Genomic DNA, 19,287 nt, shown 5'->3' with positions numbered 1-19,287 from the left:
CCCACCAGCCTGCCCTGGGGATCTTGGGGTGACCCTCCCTAAGCCCCCCTGGAGCTTAAATGCAGAGCTTGGCTGGCCCAGGGAGGGCATGTCTGGCACCGCTGAGGCAGGCCCAGCTCACTCCCTTCTGAAGAGCTCGCTGAGTTGGCCCCACTGGGGTGCCACTTCTGACCCCTCCCCCATGTGTCTCCATCCCATGGTCCTCCAGGCCCTGCCTCAGCATGAAGAGCTGCCATTGGAGGGCTGTCCTCAGGAACATAATGGCTTACACTAAACACAAACCAGTGGGTTTTCCTCTTCACGGTCTGAAGGGAGCCCACCAAGATTCCGCAAGGACTGAGTCGCCAAGCCCATTTCCTGCTTAGTCTTAAACCCTGTGAAATGTTATCACTCGCGAGCGGTTCAGAATGTATCCCTTTCTGATGAGTGCTGTTGAGGTCATAATGTCTACAGAGACACAGGGCTCATTGCCCCCCAAAATGCCAGAAAGCGTCGATAACCCCTGATCTGCCAACAGGACCCTGACCCAAGCTCTCAGTGGCCTTCTCCCCTCCAGCCCCTCCAGGCAGCTACAGTCTCATGGAAATATTTAACAGCATTGCCCTCTGAGACCGAAGGGTCTCTGCACAATAGTTCTGCTCCATGGAATTGTGGGTAAACCATCCAGGAGGGTGCCGGAACCCCATGTGCCGTCGCATAAGCAAGCAGTTCAAACAATACGACTTTGTGTCCATGCTCTTTTTTTTACGGCTGGTTCTGTCCCCTGTGATGGGCCGTCTGCTTTGTCTCCTCGTCTCTCCAGGACTTGGGTTAGCGCAGGACTCGGAGACAGAGCTCCAACTTCGGTATCACGGGGAGGCCCCCGTGCTAGGCAGGTCCGGGCCTCCTTATTTTCAGAGTGCGGACCACCAGGGAAAGGACTGGGGTTACAGCTCATGACATCCACTAGACCGTCTTGTCCCAGTTGGTAGAAGGTCTGCTTTTTAACCTATCTTGGCTGTTTAACATTTGAACAGGATTACATGCAGAACGTTCACGGGAAAGAGATCGACCTTCTGAGAACCACTGTGAAGGTCCCCGGGAAGAGGCCCCCCCGCGCCACGTCGGCCTGTGCACCCATCTCCAGCCCCAAAACCAATGGCCTGTCCAAGGACATGAGCAGTTTACACATCTCGCCCAATTCAGGTAAGCTTAAGGCAGGCGCACCAGAGACTCCTTACGCCTGCCGCTGTCCATGGTGCTGGCGGGGGACAGTGCTGAGCTGGTGGGCGTGTGCAGCTGTTGGCTGTGATGTTGTAGGTGGAGGTCTAGAAGCCTCATCTCCTCCACCAGTGATCCCTCCCTCTCCCCCGCGGGTTCTGTGACTGCACGTGGTGGCACTCAAAGTCCCAGCTGCACAAGCCAGCCCACGAGGTGGTCCGGAGCCAGGTGGTTGCTAGTGGGATTGTGTACATGATGGAGGATTTAAAGGGCCTTCGTAAAAACACGAATGAATTGTTCAAGGATCAAGGGTTTGTATTAACTAACCCATAGGGACCAAGTATATAAAAGGGAAAAGGCCGTTTGGAGAGAGGTTTAAAGGAAACCCTTGGACCCATGGAGCATTTAAATGCTCTCAGCTTTATGTCATAACTGTTATGTAATTCTTTAACACAGCGTTAGTTTTCTTTACTCTCTTTCAAGGGAGAATTTGTGCCTTCTCAAAGTTAGATGTGCTGAGACTTACCTGGCAATTGCAAACCATTCAGATGTCATGGTTCCTTTTTGGTTAGGAGTATTTGCAAACGGTGGCACTGTGGCGTTGAGCTTCCACAATTATTTGTCGGAGGAAAGGTATAGGGACTGGCCAGGCCCTCCTCCTGAACTCAGAGTCCTGCAACACGGGGACCTCTCTGTGTCTTCCTCCAGCAAAAAGCCCCTCTCTTCCCTCCATCTAATCTTCCCAGAATAAACTTCTGTTCTGTGGTGGTTTCTGTATGTGTCTCTGCTTCTTAACGGCGCTGCATGTCCCCCTCTGAACTGTGAGATGCTGTGGAGGAGGAATGGGGTGCTGACCCCACAGTTCTGCGGCATAAACAGCATCCATCGGTTGGGGAAAGCAGAGTCTGGGGTCCATGAAACTGGGTTCTGCTGCTTGATGTCAAAGGGTTTGGGGCAGGTAACTGACTGTCCGTGAGTCACTACCACATCAGACCGACCTGGTCTGGCCTCTGTGCAGTCACTGATGTGGTGGCAGGTGAGGTCACGTGGAAGTGCCAAAAACCCTCAGAAAGTCCAATACAGACGTCACTGTTACTACTCATCAAAAGAACCAGGGCCTTCTGTTCACAGAGACCTTGCTTCATTCCAGAAGGGGGTTATTTTGCCTGGTCTCTGTGACCTGCTGACCCTTCTTCCAAGACATAGGTGACCTTTCCCTCAGGATGGAGTGTGCTGGCGTTATGGGATAAGAAGAGGGAAAAGACTGCTGTCTTTGTTACTTTGTATTTATTTATTTAAAAATATTTATTGAGCCGAAACCAGTTTGGCTCAGTGGATAGAATGTCATCCTACGGACTGAAAGGTCCCGGGTTTGATTCCAGTCAAGGGCATGTACCTGGGTTGCGGGCACATCCCCAGTAGGGGGTGTGCAGGAGGCAGCTGGTCGATGTTTCTAACTCTCTATGCCTCTTCCTCTCTGTGAAAAATCAATAAAGTATATATTTTTAAAAAAATAAAAATATTTATTGAGCACAAGGTATGTGCCAGGAATTGGATGTGCTATGGGAAATGAGTCCCTGAGCTCTAGAATGAGGATTAGTCACCTCATCACCAGCTGGTTTTCCTTCTCCTTCTAACCCATCTCATCACATCTGTCGAGATGGGTTATTCAAGTCAAGAAACATGGATAGAATTTTTAATGCATGCTAAAAACAGTCCAGGACCCTGGGACACAGGAGACGAGATAAGCCCTGCCCTCAGGAATGGCATCCTTTTGGGGGAGGAGGGGGGGACAAGTAGACAGGTAAATATAGCAGCTCAGGGTGGGGGTGCACCCAGGGAGGGAGACCCAGTGTTGGGGGGTGTGAGCAGCTCCACCCCAAGAGGCTGGCCAGGCGGCAGGGCTGTGCTGGGAGTGAAGCGGGGGCGGGACTCAGCCAGGCACCCAGAATGCAGTGTTGCTTACATGAGATTTGGAGTCTGAACTTATTTATCTTCAGATATATGATCTTTAGTGCTCAACTGCCACTTGCATATGGAAAGTGTAATTTTGGGTAACAAATAGAAAATCCAAAATGCCACGTAACCTTTATCCTATCCCATGTGGTCGGGTATGTCAGGGCCTCTGCCGAGGGAGGGAGTGTGGGTCTCTCCCATTGTTTAGAGCCCAGTTCACTCTCTTGAAGACTCTTTCTTGTGGGCGAATAACGGGTTGGGGGCACAGTTGAAATCCCTTTGCCATGGCAGTTTATTACAACTCATCCTTATTTAAAAAATAGGTATTTTTGTTGATTTGAGAGAGGAAGGGAGAGGTTCAGAGATATGGAAACATCAATGATGAGAGAGAATCATTGATAGGCTGTCTCCTTGCATGCCCCTTACTGGGGATTGAGCCCACAACCCAGGCATGTGCCCTTGTCCAGAATCGATCCCAGAGCCTTCAGTCCACAAACCAACGCTCTATTCACTGAGCCAAACCAGCTGACCCTGAGCCATGTTGATCCCCATGCAGGAACCTGGCCATTTCCCTCTTATTTGGCTCACAGGCAGGGCCATGGAAGTGGGGGCGGGACATCTGCAGGAGCAGGTACCACTTCAGGGGAGAAAGTGCCTGACAGGCATTTGTGGCAGTGAGAGACGGGGCTCATTCCTCTTAAGTGTGCAGGTGACGTCATCGGCTCGTGTCCAGGAAGAGTGAGTGACCCTCTGTTCTGTTGTTCAAAGGGTGTGCCCTCACATGAAAAATCCAAACTCAGCAATTTTAATTAGAAGTAAATTGTTGCTATTTTTAAGGGATGGACTCTTAGTTAAAAATAGGCATTATTTTTGTTATTTTGGAGCTATTTGCCAAAGAACTGTCATGGTACTTTCCCTTATCCTCACTCTCCACTCATTTGAGTTATGCTGTTCTGTTTTAGAGCTCTGAGTTAACTATAAGTGTTTCTTTCTTTTTTTCTTTTTTGCTTTCTTTTTTTATTATTATTCATATTTTTATCTCAGTGTTAGTGAATTAGTTCAGTGTTGTGTAGCTTTCTTCCCAGTAACTTTTCCATTCACATAGACCCAATATATGCATATACCTAAATCTTTGTGCACAACACTAATTATTGTTTTAAAAGTACATGTGTGGCTTTGGCCAGTTGCTCAATGGTTTATAAGGTTCTTGATTCATATTTCCAAATTAATTTCTAGAAAGGCTGCACATGTAGTAAACCTCCATCCATAAAGTGAGTGCCCATTTAACCCACACACATTTGCTAATATTGCTATTTAAGTATCATTTTTAGACTCTGCTAATCTGATAAACAATAAAAATTCCTCATGCTTGGTTTATTTGGATTTCTTCAATTAGTAGTGAGGTTGAACATCTCACATGTTTATTAGTCGTACTTATTACTTACATTGTAGTTGTTTAGAGATAACCCTTGCCCATTTTTGCACTGAGTGCTTGTTTTTCCTTATTGATATGTAAGAACTCTTGGTAGAGTAAGGATATCAACACTTTATTATATTTCCCCAATTTCTTAGTTTTTTATACCACATGGTCTTACTTACATTTAGAGGTCCCCCTTTTTTAATATATAAATAAATTATGTCTTTTACTTCTCTGGTTTCTACTTAGAAAGCCTTCAATCATCTTGAAATCAGGACATAATTTATATATATGTATTTCTGAGTTTTATCATTGTAGTGTTTCTCTTTTTTAAGACATATCCAACTTTTTATTGTAAAAGTTTTCCAACATACTAAAGAGTTGAAATAATAGTATAATGAATGACTATGTACCTACCAGGTCCTTTAAAAAAAAAATTTAATTACTAATCCATCGTTAATTTGGGTCTATTATACGTGATAGGACATCTAATTAAGCTTAATTCAAATAGATAACTAACTGTTCTTTCTCTCTATGGTGAATGTTTCCCTTCCCTGTTTATCCTATTGGCCCCCTTTATGGTAAACTAACTCATTTAATCAAATGAGTTCTGTGTCTGTGCTCAAGAATATATTTCATTCATCTGCTTTTCCCACATTGTCTGACCTGATGCAGATTCACCACCCTGGCTTTATCCTCCAATTCTTCTTGGCTATTGTCATGCATTTGGTTTTTTCCAATAAACTTCAGAATAACTTGAAACCCACTCCTTCCCCTTAAAAAGAATCTCATGTGACTCCAATTGTCACTGCTTTTAACCTGTCAACTAATGGTAGAAAACCCGAATCTTGACCAGTTTCCTATCGTGGAACTCAATTATTTCCCACTTTATTCAAATTTATTTTCTATCCCTTAGTAAAATTAACACTTTTCTCATTTAGCTCCTGTATCTGTCTTGTTAATCCATTCTACTAGTTTATAATTTTTGGTGAAATTATAACTACTATTGTCAGAAAGATTTAAGGGATTAGTTATTGTATCCATAAAATAAAACAAGCAAAAGATTGAAAAATGAAGGAGTTATTGAAAATTAAAGAAAAAAGATTGCAAAAAGATTGACTAGATAAGTTAATGTTTTAAATAACATGGCTAATGACACTGTTGGGAATCAAAGATATAACAGAAGAAAATGTGCTACAGGTGAGAAGGACATGCTGGGGCTTTCCTTCTCTGAGGAGTCGGACATCGAGATGGATGGGGGAGGAAGCTCTGTAAACGTAGAGAACAAATGAGGTAGAAGAGCCAGGTTAGCCACAAAGGACGGAACGATGGAATCTTCACCTCTGAAAACAACACTGCTGCTAGATGATGGGAGAGTTCCCTTCTAAGGATAAATAACGACCTGAAAGCCTATGCAATGCCAAACTATTATCAATCAAGTATGAAGGTAGAAAAAAAGATTTTTTTTTAAGTGTATCTTTATTGAAAGTATTTAAGATATCCCTTTTTTCCCCTCATTGACCTCTCCACCCTGTTCCAGCCACACACACACGCACGCACGCACGCACGCACGGGCCTTCAACATGCTGTTGTCTATTCATGGGTTATTATGCACATGTGTATGTAAGTTCTTTGGTTAATCTCTCTCCCCTTTTTAGATGACAGATATGGAACATTTTCCTCTTGATGGCTTTTTTTTTTTTTTTTTTTAATTACTTCAGCATCTACTCCAGAGGGGAAAAAAGGAAAGGAGAAGAAAAATCCAAAAGATATTTTTGGGGCCTGTTGAATTTCCCTTCTCCATCTCGTCTTCCCCTTTCTCCAAGCTCACTCACTCAGAAAGCTCTTGTAGTATCTGCCGTGTCTGTTCCTCAGGCTCAGAACTGACATTGCCTTTCTAATGGGAGTCCATCAGAAGTCCCATTTTAGAGAATCTACTCACCTGTAACCTCAGGTACACATCCAAAGAAGGGCAGGCAGATGTCTAGGTAGTTTCTGACGGAGTTTTTGGCCAGCCACTCTGGTAGAATTATACCTTCATGTGACAGAAGGCTGTTATGTTAACTCTGACAATTATTTTGACATTGAAGTAGAGAGCAGGAAAACACAATGGCCTCAGGAGTCAGAAAAACTGAATTGAATCCCACACCCCACATCTTGGGACCTTGTGCTGTGGTCTCTCTACACTCAGCTTCCTCATCTTTAAAATGGGGAGATGGTACCACGTCTGTTCTTGGGAGGACCACCCACCCGCCGGTGCCCCTCCAAAGCTTGGCCAAGGTGAGGGAGAGTCCAGAGCTGCGTCAGGCGTCCATCACAGCAGGGCTGCTCATCGTGAATGAAGAAAAGGGAAGACAGCGGATCAGGTTTTGAATTAATTTTTTTAGTGCCATAAAGTCTGTGTATAAAGCCTTTGCGTAGACACAACAGACAGTATTCCCCCTGTGATGGCCGTGACCGGAGCATGCAGGCAGAAGTGTCCTTGGGGCTTGCCAAGGTCTCTCGAGTTACGGTGCTCCAGGCCCGTGCGTCCCCTCTTCTCTGTTCCCGAGTCCTGATGGTGACATTGTGTTCCCAGCTGACAGAGACCTCCTTGTCCCTAAAGTGGGTCTTTGTTGGCTGTTTGCAACTGTGACTGTGTGTTTATCCTAACCAGATGGACACTTTGTCACAGGAAACCTTTCCTCCTTCCTGCCCCCCACCCCCACTTCAAGGCCTCCAGTGGTTTCAAAACAGTGCAGCCTTCCCGGGGGCGGAGGCTGCGCTTCCAGGGGGCGGGGGCGGGATCTCGATGTGTTTTGAGTATTGAACTGCGGTTGACATCTAAAGTCTCAACCATGCTGTTTTCCTCCACACTTCAGTAATCAGGACATCCAGCAAACCCATAAAAAACCAAACTAATAGCATGAATATTCAGTGACCTAGAATACTAATTATTGTCATGAATATTAATGCGATCGGACTTGCTTCTTCCTCTCCTCTTTCTCTTCCGTCCTCTTTCTCCCTCTCTCCCTCTCTCTTTTTTTTCCACTTAGCCGGCTCTAAAGATGGGTCATAATGAGAGCATTTAAGAGGGAGCGCGCTCTCCGCCGTGACAGGGACTGGGTAATAAGGAGAGCTTGATTAACGCGGTGCACTTGGGGGAGAGATGAGAGGCTTCACGTGGGCCTGTTCGGGGGAGGCGATGAGGCACCGGCGGCTCTGTTGCTGCTCCCGGAGATTAATGAGGCCTAAGAGTGCATTAGGAACAGTGACAAAGGTTTCATCTAATGGGCTCAGTCATTTTTCCTTTGAGTGACAGACGCACAGAAGTAATTGGCTGTGCAGAATGGCAGCTCATTGGCGGTACTTAAGGATACATTATCCCCGTTGTGTGGCCCGCAGAGGCTGTTTATCAAAACTGCTCACACTGCAGAGGCCGCGTCGCTAAGCTGCTGTTACAGTGGTAATAGCTATTTAAAAAAAAAAAAAAAAATAAGCAACATCCAAACTCGATCTGTGGTTGTCTCAGAGAAACAAAGTTTTTCTTTGTTTAGTTTCAAATGGTCTAGAAAACATTTTAATAACTCCGGAGTCTGTTCCGTGTGCGGATGGGCTGTGCACGGCCCCGTGTGTCTCCTCGGGTTTGTGGAGTCCTCCCGCTCCTCAGAACCTCAGAACCTGGCCCCTCGCCCCGTTTCTGCCCGCACCCCCCTCCCCCATTAACTTCCCACACTGGGGACTTTGTTTACAACATTGAATCCTCCAATGTATAAGTCAATGTATAAGTCGCGTGTGTTTGCTAAATGCTTTCCTAGCAGCTTGGTGGGATGCTTCCTGGTGGTGAATTATTTTGCTGCAAAATAATCCAAAAGTCAGTATCATCTGATGATAATACGCGTTCACAAACCAGGTTTTATTGGAGTAGGTTTCGGTGGCTATTTAAAAAGTTTTTATTTTGGGCGGGGAAAAGAAGTGTTTTGTGAGGTTTCTCTTAGGCCGAAATTTCAGGACGTGGGGCACATCTGAAATTAAGCTGAAGAGTCGCAGCGTCTTCAGCTTTTGGGAGAAATGCACCTTACCATCAACTACTTCTGCTGTTACATATCTCCCCCTGAGACAGGCAAATTTGTTTTCTGTTTTCCCATCATTAAACTGTAAGCTCTTTGAGGCATAGACCATTATTTCTCTTTCTTTGTTATCCTCTCCCAGTGTTGTGACCCAGCGATTATTTTTTAATTAAGTGAATATTTGTATCACCATCCTGTTCGACGTAAGTGATAAACACTGAGGATGAGTGCCATTTGCCTTCTTCCAGACAACGGCCCCTCCGCTGCACCTTCCCTGGTCAGATCGCTGGACGCGGTGCCATTACAAATCAAAATCACACTGTCCGGTTTAAGGAAGCCTTCAATTCCTTGAACTCTAAATGGAGTGCTTTTTGCTGTAAGAACTGACAAAAGCAACTTGGTCCTTAGTGAATTCAGTTAAATGTGAAAGAGGGATGTTAGATACTGAGCTGTATGCATCTCTATGGGAACAGAGTCCCTACAAGTAAGTGAAAATTGCTTCAGAACCTTTTTTTCCTTTCAAAAATGTATGATTGGCTCAAAAATGTATTCTTGGCCCTGCTAAGTGGTTAAAGCATTGGCCCACACACCAGAGGGTTTGATTCCCGGTCAAGGGCATGTCTCTGGGTTTCGGGTTCACTTCCTGCCCCCCCTTGTTGGGGCATGTGCGGGAAGCAGTCAGTGTGTCTCTCTCACATCGATATTTCTCTCATTCTCTCTCGATTTCTCTCTCTCCCCTTCTCTCCTTTCCTCCCTCCCTCCCATTCTCTCTGAAAAAGCAATAATAAAAGTATTCTCAGGTAAGGATTAACAAGCTAACAAACAAAGTATGTTTGGTGAAGAAATAGTGTTTCAGGTGTTGGCATCATGCTTCATGGGAAGAGCAACCACAGGAGAGGTGGGCGTGGAGACGGGTCTCTGGGAGTAGTTCCAGCCCCCTCAGAGAGGTATCCGACCGCTGGCCTCGGCCCCGGCCTTGGCTGGAACCTGGGCCCTGGGAAAGCCCTTCGGCATGGAGTCAAGCCCATGATCGGTCTGCTTGCTGCACTCCCATTCCCACATCAGTAGGAGAATTGATGGAGGAGAGCAGGCTTGGCATTCAGCTATCGCGGGCCTTGTGTCCAGTGCTTTGTCGTTACCCGCCCACAGAGGAAGTCCGTCTTTCTGGGGGGCGTCTGGTGAGAGCTCATACCCAAACGCATCCTGACCCACACACATGAAGCCCACCTCGGCGTCCTCAGGATGAACGCAGGCGTTCCTCGGTGCTCTCCCCCAACATGATTTCTGTATCTGCGAGCTCTTCGGAGGGTGGAGCCCTGTGACCACCTGGGCTTCCTCCCTCAAAGGGATTAGATAATTCAGTGGTAGCCAAGAAAGCTCCCCTCAACACAATGCAGTCAAATAAAAATGAATTTTGTACTAACCACGCCTATTGCATTTATCATCATAAAGGGTGGACGTGCAGCAATTTTAAAGATAAAATTATTATGCATAGCAAAACTAAACAATTGGATTGATTGGGGATGGGGGCGGTTAAATAACCAAATAAGAATCTAGAGGACAAGATCTGCTTATGTCATTGAAGCCTTATACCAACTGCATGGGCATATTCTTATTATCACCATTTCATTATTATTATTTTCCATTTTGCAAATTATGAACTGAACTGTTTTCCAGATGCCAGGTTCCATCTTTTTTAGTCCACTGGGCATTAAGAAAATTAATTAGAAACATATATCATGAGTCAGAAAGATGCTAATACTGTTTGACCCAATAATAACTTTTAGGATTCTATCCTAAGAAAAATATCTGAAAGTAGAAGATGTCCTTTGCAGTATTGTTTATAATAACGAGGGACTGGAAACAATCAAAACTATCCAGAAGTAAAAAAAAAATAAAAAAAAAATAGTAATATAAATTATCTACATTTAATCAGTAATATGTTATATACTATTTAAAATTATTATGAAGATAATGGAACAACATGCGAAGTGTAAGGAAATGGAAAATATCAAAGAAGTATAATGTAGCCCTTGCAAATGTGCTCAGTGGTTAGAGCACTGGCCCATGTACCAGAGGGTTTCAGTCAAGGGCACGTACCTGGACTATAGGTTGGATAGCTGGCCCCAGTCGGGGTGGGTGCTGGAGGCAACTAATCATGTGTCTCTCAAATATCAGTGTTTCTGCCTCCTCCCTTCCTACCATTCTCTAAAATATTTTTAAAATTTTTTTTTAAAAGTATAATATAAAATCACATCTTCTCCATGGTTATAAGAAAAATGAGATGGAATTTTTGTAGACTTCTATCTCATTACTTTTATAGCTGTATCATGTTGTAAGATAACCTTTAAGAAATTTATATGACAAAAGACTCCCATTTTCCCCCCCTTGGCATCATAATTAGAATAGGGAGAAGTCAGAAGAAAAGAACTGTTTCCACATTTCAGGAAATATCAGTGCACTGTCTAGTTCCAGGATTTTAATTCTGAGCGTATTGTATTTGGTAGTAATTACATTTCCCCTTACAACTGCGTCTGGAATCTGTACATCCCTTTTTTCTCTGGTAAACATGCTGTGGAAAATATTTTACAAAAAAAAAAAATGCACTGTAGTCTGAGAAACACAAGATTTCTACTTCAGTAGATGTGTTAAATGGCACTTTTACAAAACAAATACCACAAAAGGCAGAGTCCTGGTGGCCTACGTCTTTAAGACGAGATACTGCGTGTGTCCTGGGAGACAGTCCTCTTGGCCTGAAGTCCTGGTGGCCAGGAAGGAGGCTGGTTTCCAGGGCAAACAGTGAGGCCAGTGGGCCCTGCTCAGGGCACTTAAATCATTTGGATCTCACTTTTTATGGTAGTGTTGTGAATTATATTCTTTTTGGGGTTATAATTAGAAGATGGGACAGATGGTGAAGGCCTAGTTAGAAGTGATGGCGCGCTTAGAAATGCCTGCAAAATCCAGTCCTGATTCCGGCAAATCTGGTTTTCCCATTGCATGCAGAGCAGGGTGTGGTGCACATGTAGGTTTGCAAGCTAACCTCACTCTCTGAGCCTTTACACCATTGGCAGCTACGTGGGACTGGGAATGGACCTACAAAAGCAGTCATCTCCGTACACTCCTGAGGGTGAGGCCTCCGAGGGGAGAAGGGAGTTTCTGTCCATCACAGTCCTATAGTTATGATTTTTTTTTAATGAAAGCTTCACAGGGGAAATAAATGCTGGTTCTACTCTCACTTACTCTTAGAGTCCTCATTGGGTTTTGCTCCCCAAGTATCTCACTGTAACATGAACTTCAGGATCACTTGTCGCTGAGAGTCGCTGATCTTTTTCAGGCAATTTAACCAATAAGTCACACGCCAGGTATTGTTTCCTAGTTCAAACCATTGACAAGGTTATGTCTGGTTTCTGAAGATGGACCCAAATCAGACGGGGCAGTGAGCAAAGTATTGTATTTTAAAAGAAATGATTGTTGATGAGCCTTTACTTGAATGCTATGAAAAGCCTATTTCAGAGTCTCTCTCTCTCTCTTTTTTTTTTTTTTTAAGTCAGAGCAGGCTATTTTTAATATAATAATCCTATCGCTTAAAAGAGGAACGCTGGCTTTGATGTCATTTGGTGGATGAAAACATTCTTGCTCAATAGAAAACCAGCATCTTCTTCATGCTCCTTTGAGATCAGTTCAGGCAACACACTGATGTGCATTCAGATATAAATGCCATGTTCACTTTGAAATGCAAATTGTTTAAAGAAAAATAGCATATGGTGGAGGTAAGTACCTTTTCAAATCAACTCGTACACTTCAGGGCTATGCGGAAAGCTAAAATTATTCTTTGGGAAGAATCTGGGGCTTTTGACAGAAGGAAGCGGCTAATCAGGGCGGCCCAGTGAGCACACGCACACCCACATCAAGGGGATGGCCCTAGGCCGGGATTAGCATGGTAATTGGGCTGCCCCCTGCGAATCGGCCAGCAGCCCCAGCTCCACGGGGTGTCTGAGGAGACACTGTCGCTGAGCTCAGGAATGGGCCAGGACATGGGCCTGTGAATCATAGTAGCACGGATGGATTTTGGGGGAAATACTGAGACAATACCAAAGGGGGCCCGTTGTGATCTGCTTCCTAGGGACACCAGCGTCTCCTACTTTGTAGGGCTGGGCCATTCTTTGGTGAAACTGTCTACTGCCCCACCTGACTCCTGGCCTAACCTCTGAATTCACAAACCATTCAGATGATCTGTGGTGGTGGTTTTTTTATTTGTTTGTTGTTGTTGTTGTTGTTTTTGGGGGGGTAGATGTTATTTATATAATGTACACGAAGAAAGTGCAAAGTCCTAAGTTATAGCTAAGTAAGGGTATAGGTGACCAGCACACAGATCAGGAAGCCCCTGTGGGCCACCTCCTGCCACTGCCCACACCTCCCCCCAAACACACATACACATACACTCAAGGGTGATGGCCATCTGATTTCTCACGCTCCAGGTGAGTTTTGCCTGCTGATCTTGAACCGTTGGATGGGACCGTAACAGTTGGTGCTCTCTCACTTGTCTTCTTTTGCTCCACATCCTCTCTGTGGTCCTTTGTGGCCCGTGTCATAGTTCATCCATTCTTACTGGGTGTAATATTCCATCCTGTGGATACACTAAGAGGTATCAGTGAATGAGTGGACATTTCAGCCATTAAATATCACTGAGGACATTCTTATACGTGTTCTCTGGTGGATGTGTTTATGCATGTCTGTATGGTTTTAACTTGGAGGATATGAAATAAAAAGAGGAATCTTGAGTCCTGGCCCAGTCGCTCAGTTGGTTGGAGCGTCGTCTCTTACACCCAAAAGTATGCCGGCTTGGAAAGGGGCCTGGGTGCCCCCGGAGGGGTCTGGGAGGAGCCTCATCCTTAAATCAACTCTGATTCGTGGGTGTGGGCATCAGCACCCCCAAGGGGAAGAGAAGGCCCAGACCACACCCTTTCGTTCAGAAGGTTCTGTTGTTGTTTTTTCAAAACAATTTAAAACTTAATTGGTTCTAAAGTGAAGCAGTTGGAGGATGGGTGGTGGGCACACTGTGCCATATCCAGATCTTGTATCATAGAGATGTACACTTGGAACCTATATGATCCTGTTAACCAATGTCACCCCAATAAATCTAATAAAAAATATGCTTTAAAATAAAACAATTGAAGAGAAGTTTTTAAAAAGAAACCTAATCCCTTTGAGGCTCTGCACATAAAACTAACAGCTCACCAGGAACAAGGTATGGTGGGCGGAGTGGTAGAGAAAGGCCTGGAACCCAAAATCAGTGCAACCAGAAAGGAATTCACGTTGAATTGAGCAGCTAATGCAAGTCCCTAAGTCACAACGGCTTCTTTTTCATCACCTTCCATGTGCACCGTGGAGCGGCTGAGGTGGTTTTTCCTCTGGCTCATCTGTTCAAGGTCAAGGGTAAACCTGCCTGGTTTCCCAGCACATGTATCCAGGAACTCTGATTTGTGTTGATTGCCAAGTATATCTTCACCATGGACACAGTCCTCTGGCACCAACATGGACTCCCGGTGGTGGTCATTTTCACCTGGCAGCTCCTGTAGGGCCCTCCTTGCTGGCTTTCTCCTCAAGGGAGTCCCCTGTCTGCACCGCGGCTCCCTCTAGAGGCGGTGGTTGTGCCGGGTGTCTTTGTGTGGGATCATTTCGGGTTCAGTCATCGGAGGCATGAGCCCCTCACCATGCTCTGCCAAGCACCCAAGTCTCACTGCACCCTCTTGTTCCTCTCGAATACTGTTCTGTGTGAAGCTTCTGCCTCCGCCTTAGCAGGACGACAGCTCCCTCGGTGGCAGGGCCCACGGTGCACAGGGGCGTAGGCCCCGTAGACTAACTGGAGCTGGCTTCTGGGGTCTGCAGTCCACAGAGTGTTCACCCGCCTTGTTTATTCCTAGGGAATGTCACTAGTGCATCTGGGTCTCAGATGGCCAGCGGCGTCAGCCTGGGCTCCTTCAACAGCCGACCGGACGGCATGCAGCAGCGGTCCTACTCAGTCTCCAGTGCCGACCAGTGGAGCGAGGCTACGGTCATTGCAAACTCGGCCATCAGCAGTGGTAAGAGAGGACGCGGCCCCACGGACCCGCGGCCACCTCATGGTCCTCGGTTGTAGGCCGGGGGCCGGCCCCGGCCCCCTAAGCACTCTGCTCTCCACTCTGCGGCAGCGCCTGAGGCGACGCCTGGGTCCTGCACATCTAGTCTTCCTTGATGGGCTGCATCGCTCATGTGTTCCTCTTCGATTCGGGGAAGTGTAGCTGTTCATACCCACGTGTGACAGGTTTGGAAACCGAGGCCGCAGGCAAACAGGGCAGGCAGCTTAGTGAGGCTCACGTGACAGCAGGGCTGAGAGAGAACGGCAGACTTCATGCCCTGGGTCTCGCTTTCTGCACTTGGCTCCCTCCATCGGTGCTCCTTTTGTGTTGTGTAAGGGGGTTTCCACCAAAGGAAAATGCATAGTTCATTCTCCAGTATTCCCACTCTATCCTGGATATTTTGGAGGGTCTCCCCCTTTTCTGCGGGCCCACCTATTGGGGAAACACGTGCACTGCCCTGGGGTGCGTGCGCCAGTCGAGTCCTGCAGCGTCGGGCTGCCTGCTTCCCGCATCAGCTCTGCCTGTGGCGCTTTGCCTGCGGCCTGTTCACCGGTGTTTAAGGAATTCCCACCGTTGTATGTCATCTATCAGACAGAGCTTCTGAGTAATTTTAGCGTAATTTGTTCTAATTAAAAGATTCGGCGTCAGGTCTTCCCTGTAGACCCACCAGCTGCTGCTGCAGGTAAACACCATCCATTTTCTGGGGACTCCACACCAGGCCTTCAAGGAAGACGTCCCCAGACCCAGCCAGGAGGCCGTAAAGGCCGCTCCCGGGAGGCTGAGGCAGGGAGGGCTTCGATGGGCTGGGGCTTGGGGTTGGAGTGGAGCGTCCCTGAGCCAGCATCCGGCTCAGGTGCTGCGGGAGAGGACAGGGGTCGCCTTCACCCTGCGAAGGGACTCTTCCAGGCTCTCTGCTTTCGTCTGAAATCATGACTGTCCCCTGAGAGCCCTGATGCAGAGGATCCTCCTCTTGGAAATGACTCCCTTGTGATGTCCAGGCATCACCTGCCCCAGCAGCCCGGGGTCCTTCCTGTGACACACATCAGTGCCACTGTCATTGCCCCACCTGCCGTCCAGGAGGCCTCAGGAGACCCCTCACCCCCTACCCCCGAAAGCCTCTGCATTCACACCTGCTACCTGGGGGTCCTTCCTCCCTCGCGTAGTTTCAAGGCGCACAGCACAACCCATGTTTGCGTCTTATGTACTGAGCACCTTCTGTTGTTATAGGTGTTGCTTATCTTAAAAGGAGCAGGCAGTTCACCTATTTAATTGTTATCTTATCAGATACTTTGAAACTGCGTTTATTTTTCATTTAGTGTTAGTATTCCTAGCTGATTGGGGTTATTCTTTCGCCACCTTCTGTGGAGGTGGCTTCTACCTTGGAGGGTGGAACTCTGAATCCACGTCCCCGCCCCCGCCCCCAGCGCCCCGCCTTCTAGTCACCAACACTGCCTGGTTGTAGAGGGACAGTTTTAGGTTCTGCCGCCTAGGTGCTCTGGGAGTCACAGAAAAAATCCAGAAGTACCACAGAAGTCTTCTTACCTGAAGGGGGGTTAGAAAAACAAATTTCTAAAAAAAAAAAAAAAAAAAAAGGCATCACCCCCAATCTATGCCTTTCTTACATTCAGAATATTTTAAGACTTCAGTGTCTATAGTCCAAGAAAGGGTGTTAGAAGCAGCATATTAATCTAGAATCCAATCTATTTGGGCTTCCGCACTGTTCTTTCCTGGACAAAGTGGCTTGCGTTCCTCTCCATCGTAGCTCTGCGCCTGGCTGCACCTTGTGTGCCATGGGCTGTGCCACCAAATCCTGAAAAGACACTATTTCCTGACCTTGGTAGGGTTGGAAGTTTCTTCCCACAGAAGTTGATCGCACACATATTTATAAAACACCTGTAGGAGAACAAGGTCACCTGTACAAGAATGCTGTTTTTAATTTGCAGAGTGATCTCTTATATATTAAGTGCCCTGGGGCCACCTTTCTTAATTCATGTAGTATGTTTGCTAAAGACTAGTCAGGCTCCCCAATGTTAGAGAGCAAGGAGATAAGAAACCCAAGACTGTGCCTGGTACCAGCCTGCTGTGGGATGCGGATGGAGAACTTGAGAGAGATTTACCTATCGGAACTGCATGTCACCGAACCCCATGAGTGATTCCGGGACACCTGGGGGTGGAGAAGCCCTGTCCGCCTGCCAGGAGGATGGCGCCATCCCTGCCTTCATCAGTTGCCAAGGGGCCAGACCTGAGCCATGGTTAATGAATGCACAGGCACAGGATCTGACGAACGACTTCAAGAAAACGCATTTATGAATGGACTGCAAGACCTCAGCTCGGGCACCAACATTCCCTCCCGTGCTAGGAAAATAGTCACAAAAGGCACAAGCAGGACGGAGAGCTTTCTGCCACGCTCGTCCTTTGTACCTGGCAGTTGATACAAACCCCACCCTCTCTCTCTCTTTTTTTTATTTTATTTTTTATCATTTTCATCTTCCCCTGAGTCTTCCGTTTGGATGTTGGAGTCATAAAAAGCCTACCCTGTGCTAGCAGCTTTTGAATTCAAATGCCCTGGTTGTCATAAGCAGCTTTTGAATTCAAATGACCGTGAATCCGTGAATATGCTTCTTATTGTAAAACATTATCACAATAACTACATCGGGAGGGATGCCATTTTTCTCTGCCCCTTGGTCCACACTGAATGAAGACTTTGGCTCCGGAGAACTTGGCCAAGTCTTCCCGACTCGGGCACGGGGACCCCGGGGGTCTGTCTTGCAAGCAGCTGTGAGCAACTCCTAATGAGGGCGCTCACTTCGTAGTGCGCTGAGCACAGAAGAGGAGGCGCTGGGTAAATGGAGGGGGGAAGAAAGGAAGAATGAGCTCTGTGCGCCAGCGTGCCCCACCGCTTTATGACTATTGCCGTTGCGAGGCTTTGCATTTAAGTACCCGAGGTTTAAAATTAAATGTCTAATGTAATTTGGCGTCGCTAACATGAGACCCGCACCTGCCCTCCGAGAAAACCCAGACAGCTCCGCTCAGGGTTTCAGATCGGCGTCGGCGGGCTCGCAGGCAGCGCGGAGGACAGGGTCCCCCCTCCGCCGAGCCGCCGCGTGCTGCCCGGCGTAATTTTTTTAAATGCAGACACATATTCATCTTGGGCTTCTGCATTGAAAAGGGCTGTTCCCATAGTCCATGAAAAATTAATTTTTTTACATTTTTCCTCACTCTCCTAAGTGTTTGACAGAAGTAATTTTTGCAGCGAGAGGGAATAAAAACTGGTGGCTGTAAATTCCTGTCCTGGAACCCCTTGTGCAGATTCTTTATGGTCCCAGAATTGATCTACATGTCAGAGCCTGTTGTGGTTCAAACTGTTTATCACCGTAATGGCCGGAGTGCGCCCGGGAACACCAACTTATAATCCCGGGTGAAAGAAATCGGTGTTTGCAGTCAATGAGGGGCAGCTGAGCTTTATTGATAGGTTCAGAGCAATTACCTCTGCAGCAGCTATTGGCTGAGGGTTTTCTTGAATCTTATTGGGAGCGTGTGATTTTTTTTTTTTATTTTTTTTTTTGATTAATCACTTTTTCTATAGGTGATTTTCTCTAGAAGCACTAGCCCGGCGTTAGCTTAGCTGTGTGTAGGAGGGGACCCTTGGGGTCATCTGTGGCACACCTGGTTGTCATAGCTCACTCCAAGGCAAAACGCCGCTTAGATGCATCACACCTGCGCTGCGGCCCCAGCCCAGGCGGGGGCTCTGAGTGCCAGCCTTGGCCCCAGGGCCTTAACTGTTGCTGTTGCCGTGGCAGCCAGGCTTCCCCCGCCTCTTGACTGGCAGGTTGTTCTGCTGGCCCCACCCCTCCGCCGATTGCTTCATTCCAACTGTTCATCTTCCACACTGACTGGCCATCACCGCCAATATATCGTATTGCTTCAAGTGACTCTCAGGCAGCCCGCCTCCACCGGGCCCTCGTCCAGCCTTGTCAGCATCGAGTATGAAACCATATCCATCTCCCTCCTCTCCGGGGAAGATGTGCGTGAGCTCACGCGAATTTCCTCCTCACCCTTTCCTCTCCTGTCTTCCCGTCAGAACCTGCGGTTACCAGACAGTGGTTTGTGGCGCTGAAGCATTTGAGCCGTTGCTAATGTTGACGTATTTTTTCCCCCCATTATGAGCATGCATTTGTGTGGCTGTTTTAATGACAGGCTTCTAGAAACACAGGGTTCCGCTTTGGCTCTCACTGTCGTTTCTCCCTCCCCGGGGAGCCAGCATGTGTTTCAGCTATGGGTCCCCCAGGCTGCTGTCTGCTCATCAGTTTTTGCTTTTACATCTGAGCACTTTTTTTCCTTCTCCTTGGATAGTATGCTGGCAATTTTAGTATGTGACCAGCAGGTGGTGGTAGCGTGAAACTCTCGCCAGGAGGCTTGCTATGTAGGAGGGTTTTAATGAGGGGCCAGGGGAGCCCACCCACATGGGCTGCCTTTGTTGTTATCTGCTTCTGTGGCAGGAGCTTGGCTTCTCACTCTCATCTCCCGAGAAGCATTATCCATGTTG

General features: G+C 47.0%; 1 protein-coding gene across 9 annotated transcripts in view; it reads left to right on the top strand.

Moving 5' to 3' along the window:
• Positions 1–19,287, top strand: part of AGAP1 (ArfGAP with GTPase domain, ankyrin repeat and PH domain 1) — a 392,780-nt gene that overhangs the window by 269,111 nt on the left and 104,382 nt on the right. For 6 of the 9 annotated variants that reach the window (XM_084892385.1, XM_084892384.1, XM_084892383.1 and 3 more), the window contains 2 exons: positions 1,017–1,185; positions 14,547–14,705. In XM_084892385.1, coding sequence (XP_084748511.1) covers positions 1,017–1,185; positions 14,547–14,705 — 328 coding nt within the window. The remainder of the gene's footprint in view (positions 1–1,016; positions 1,186–14,546; positions 14,706–19,287) is intronic. The other 3 variants (XM_084892387.1, XM_084892386.1, XM_084892382.1) reach the window with 1 other exon arrangement.

The sequence above is a fragment of the Pipistrellus hanaki genome (genome assembly GCF_964339955.1).
Source record: "Pipistrellus hanaki genome assembly, chromosome: 8".
Taxonomy (NCBI): domain Eukaryota; kingdom Metazoa; phylum Chordata; class Mammalia; order Chiroptera; family Vespertilionidae; genus Pipistrellus; species Pipistrellus hanaki.
Note: the sequence above shows the minus strand (reverse complement) of the source record. Positions and strands in the feature narration are given on the sequence as shown.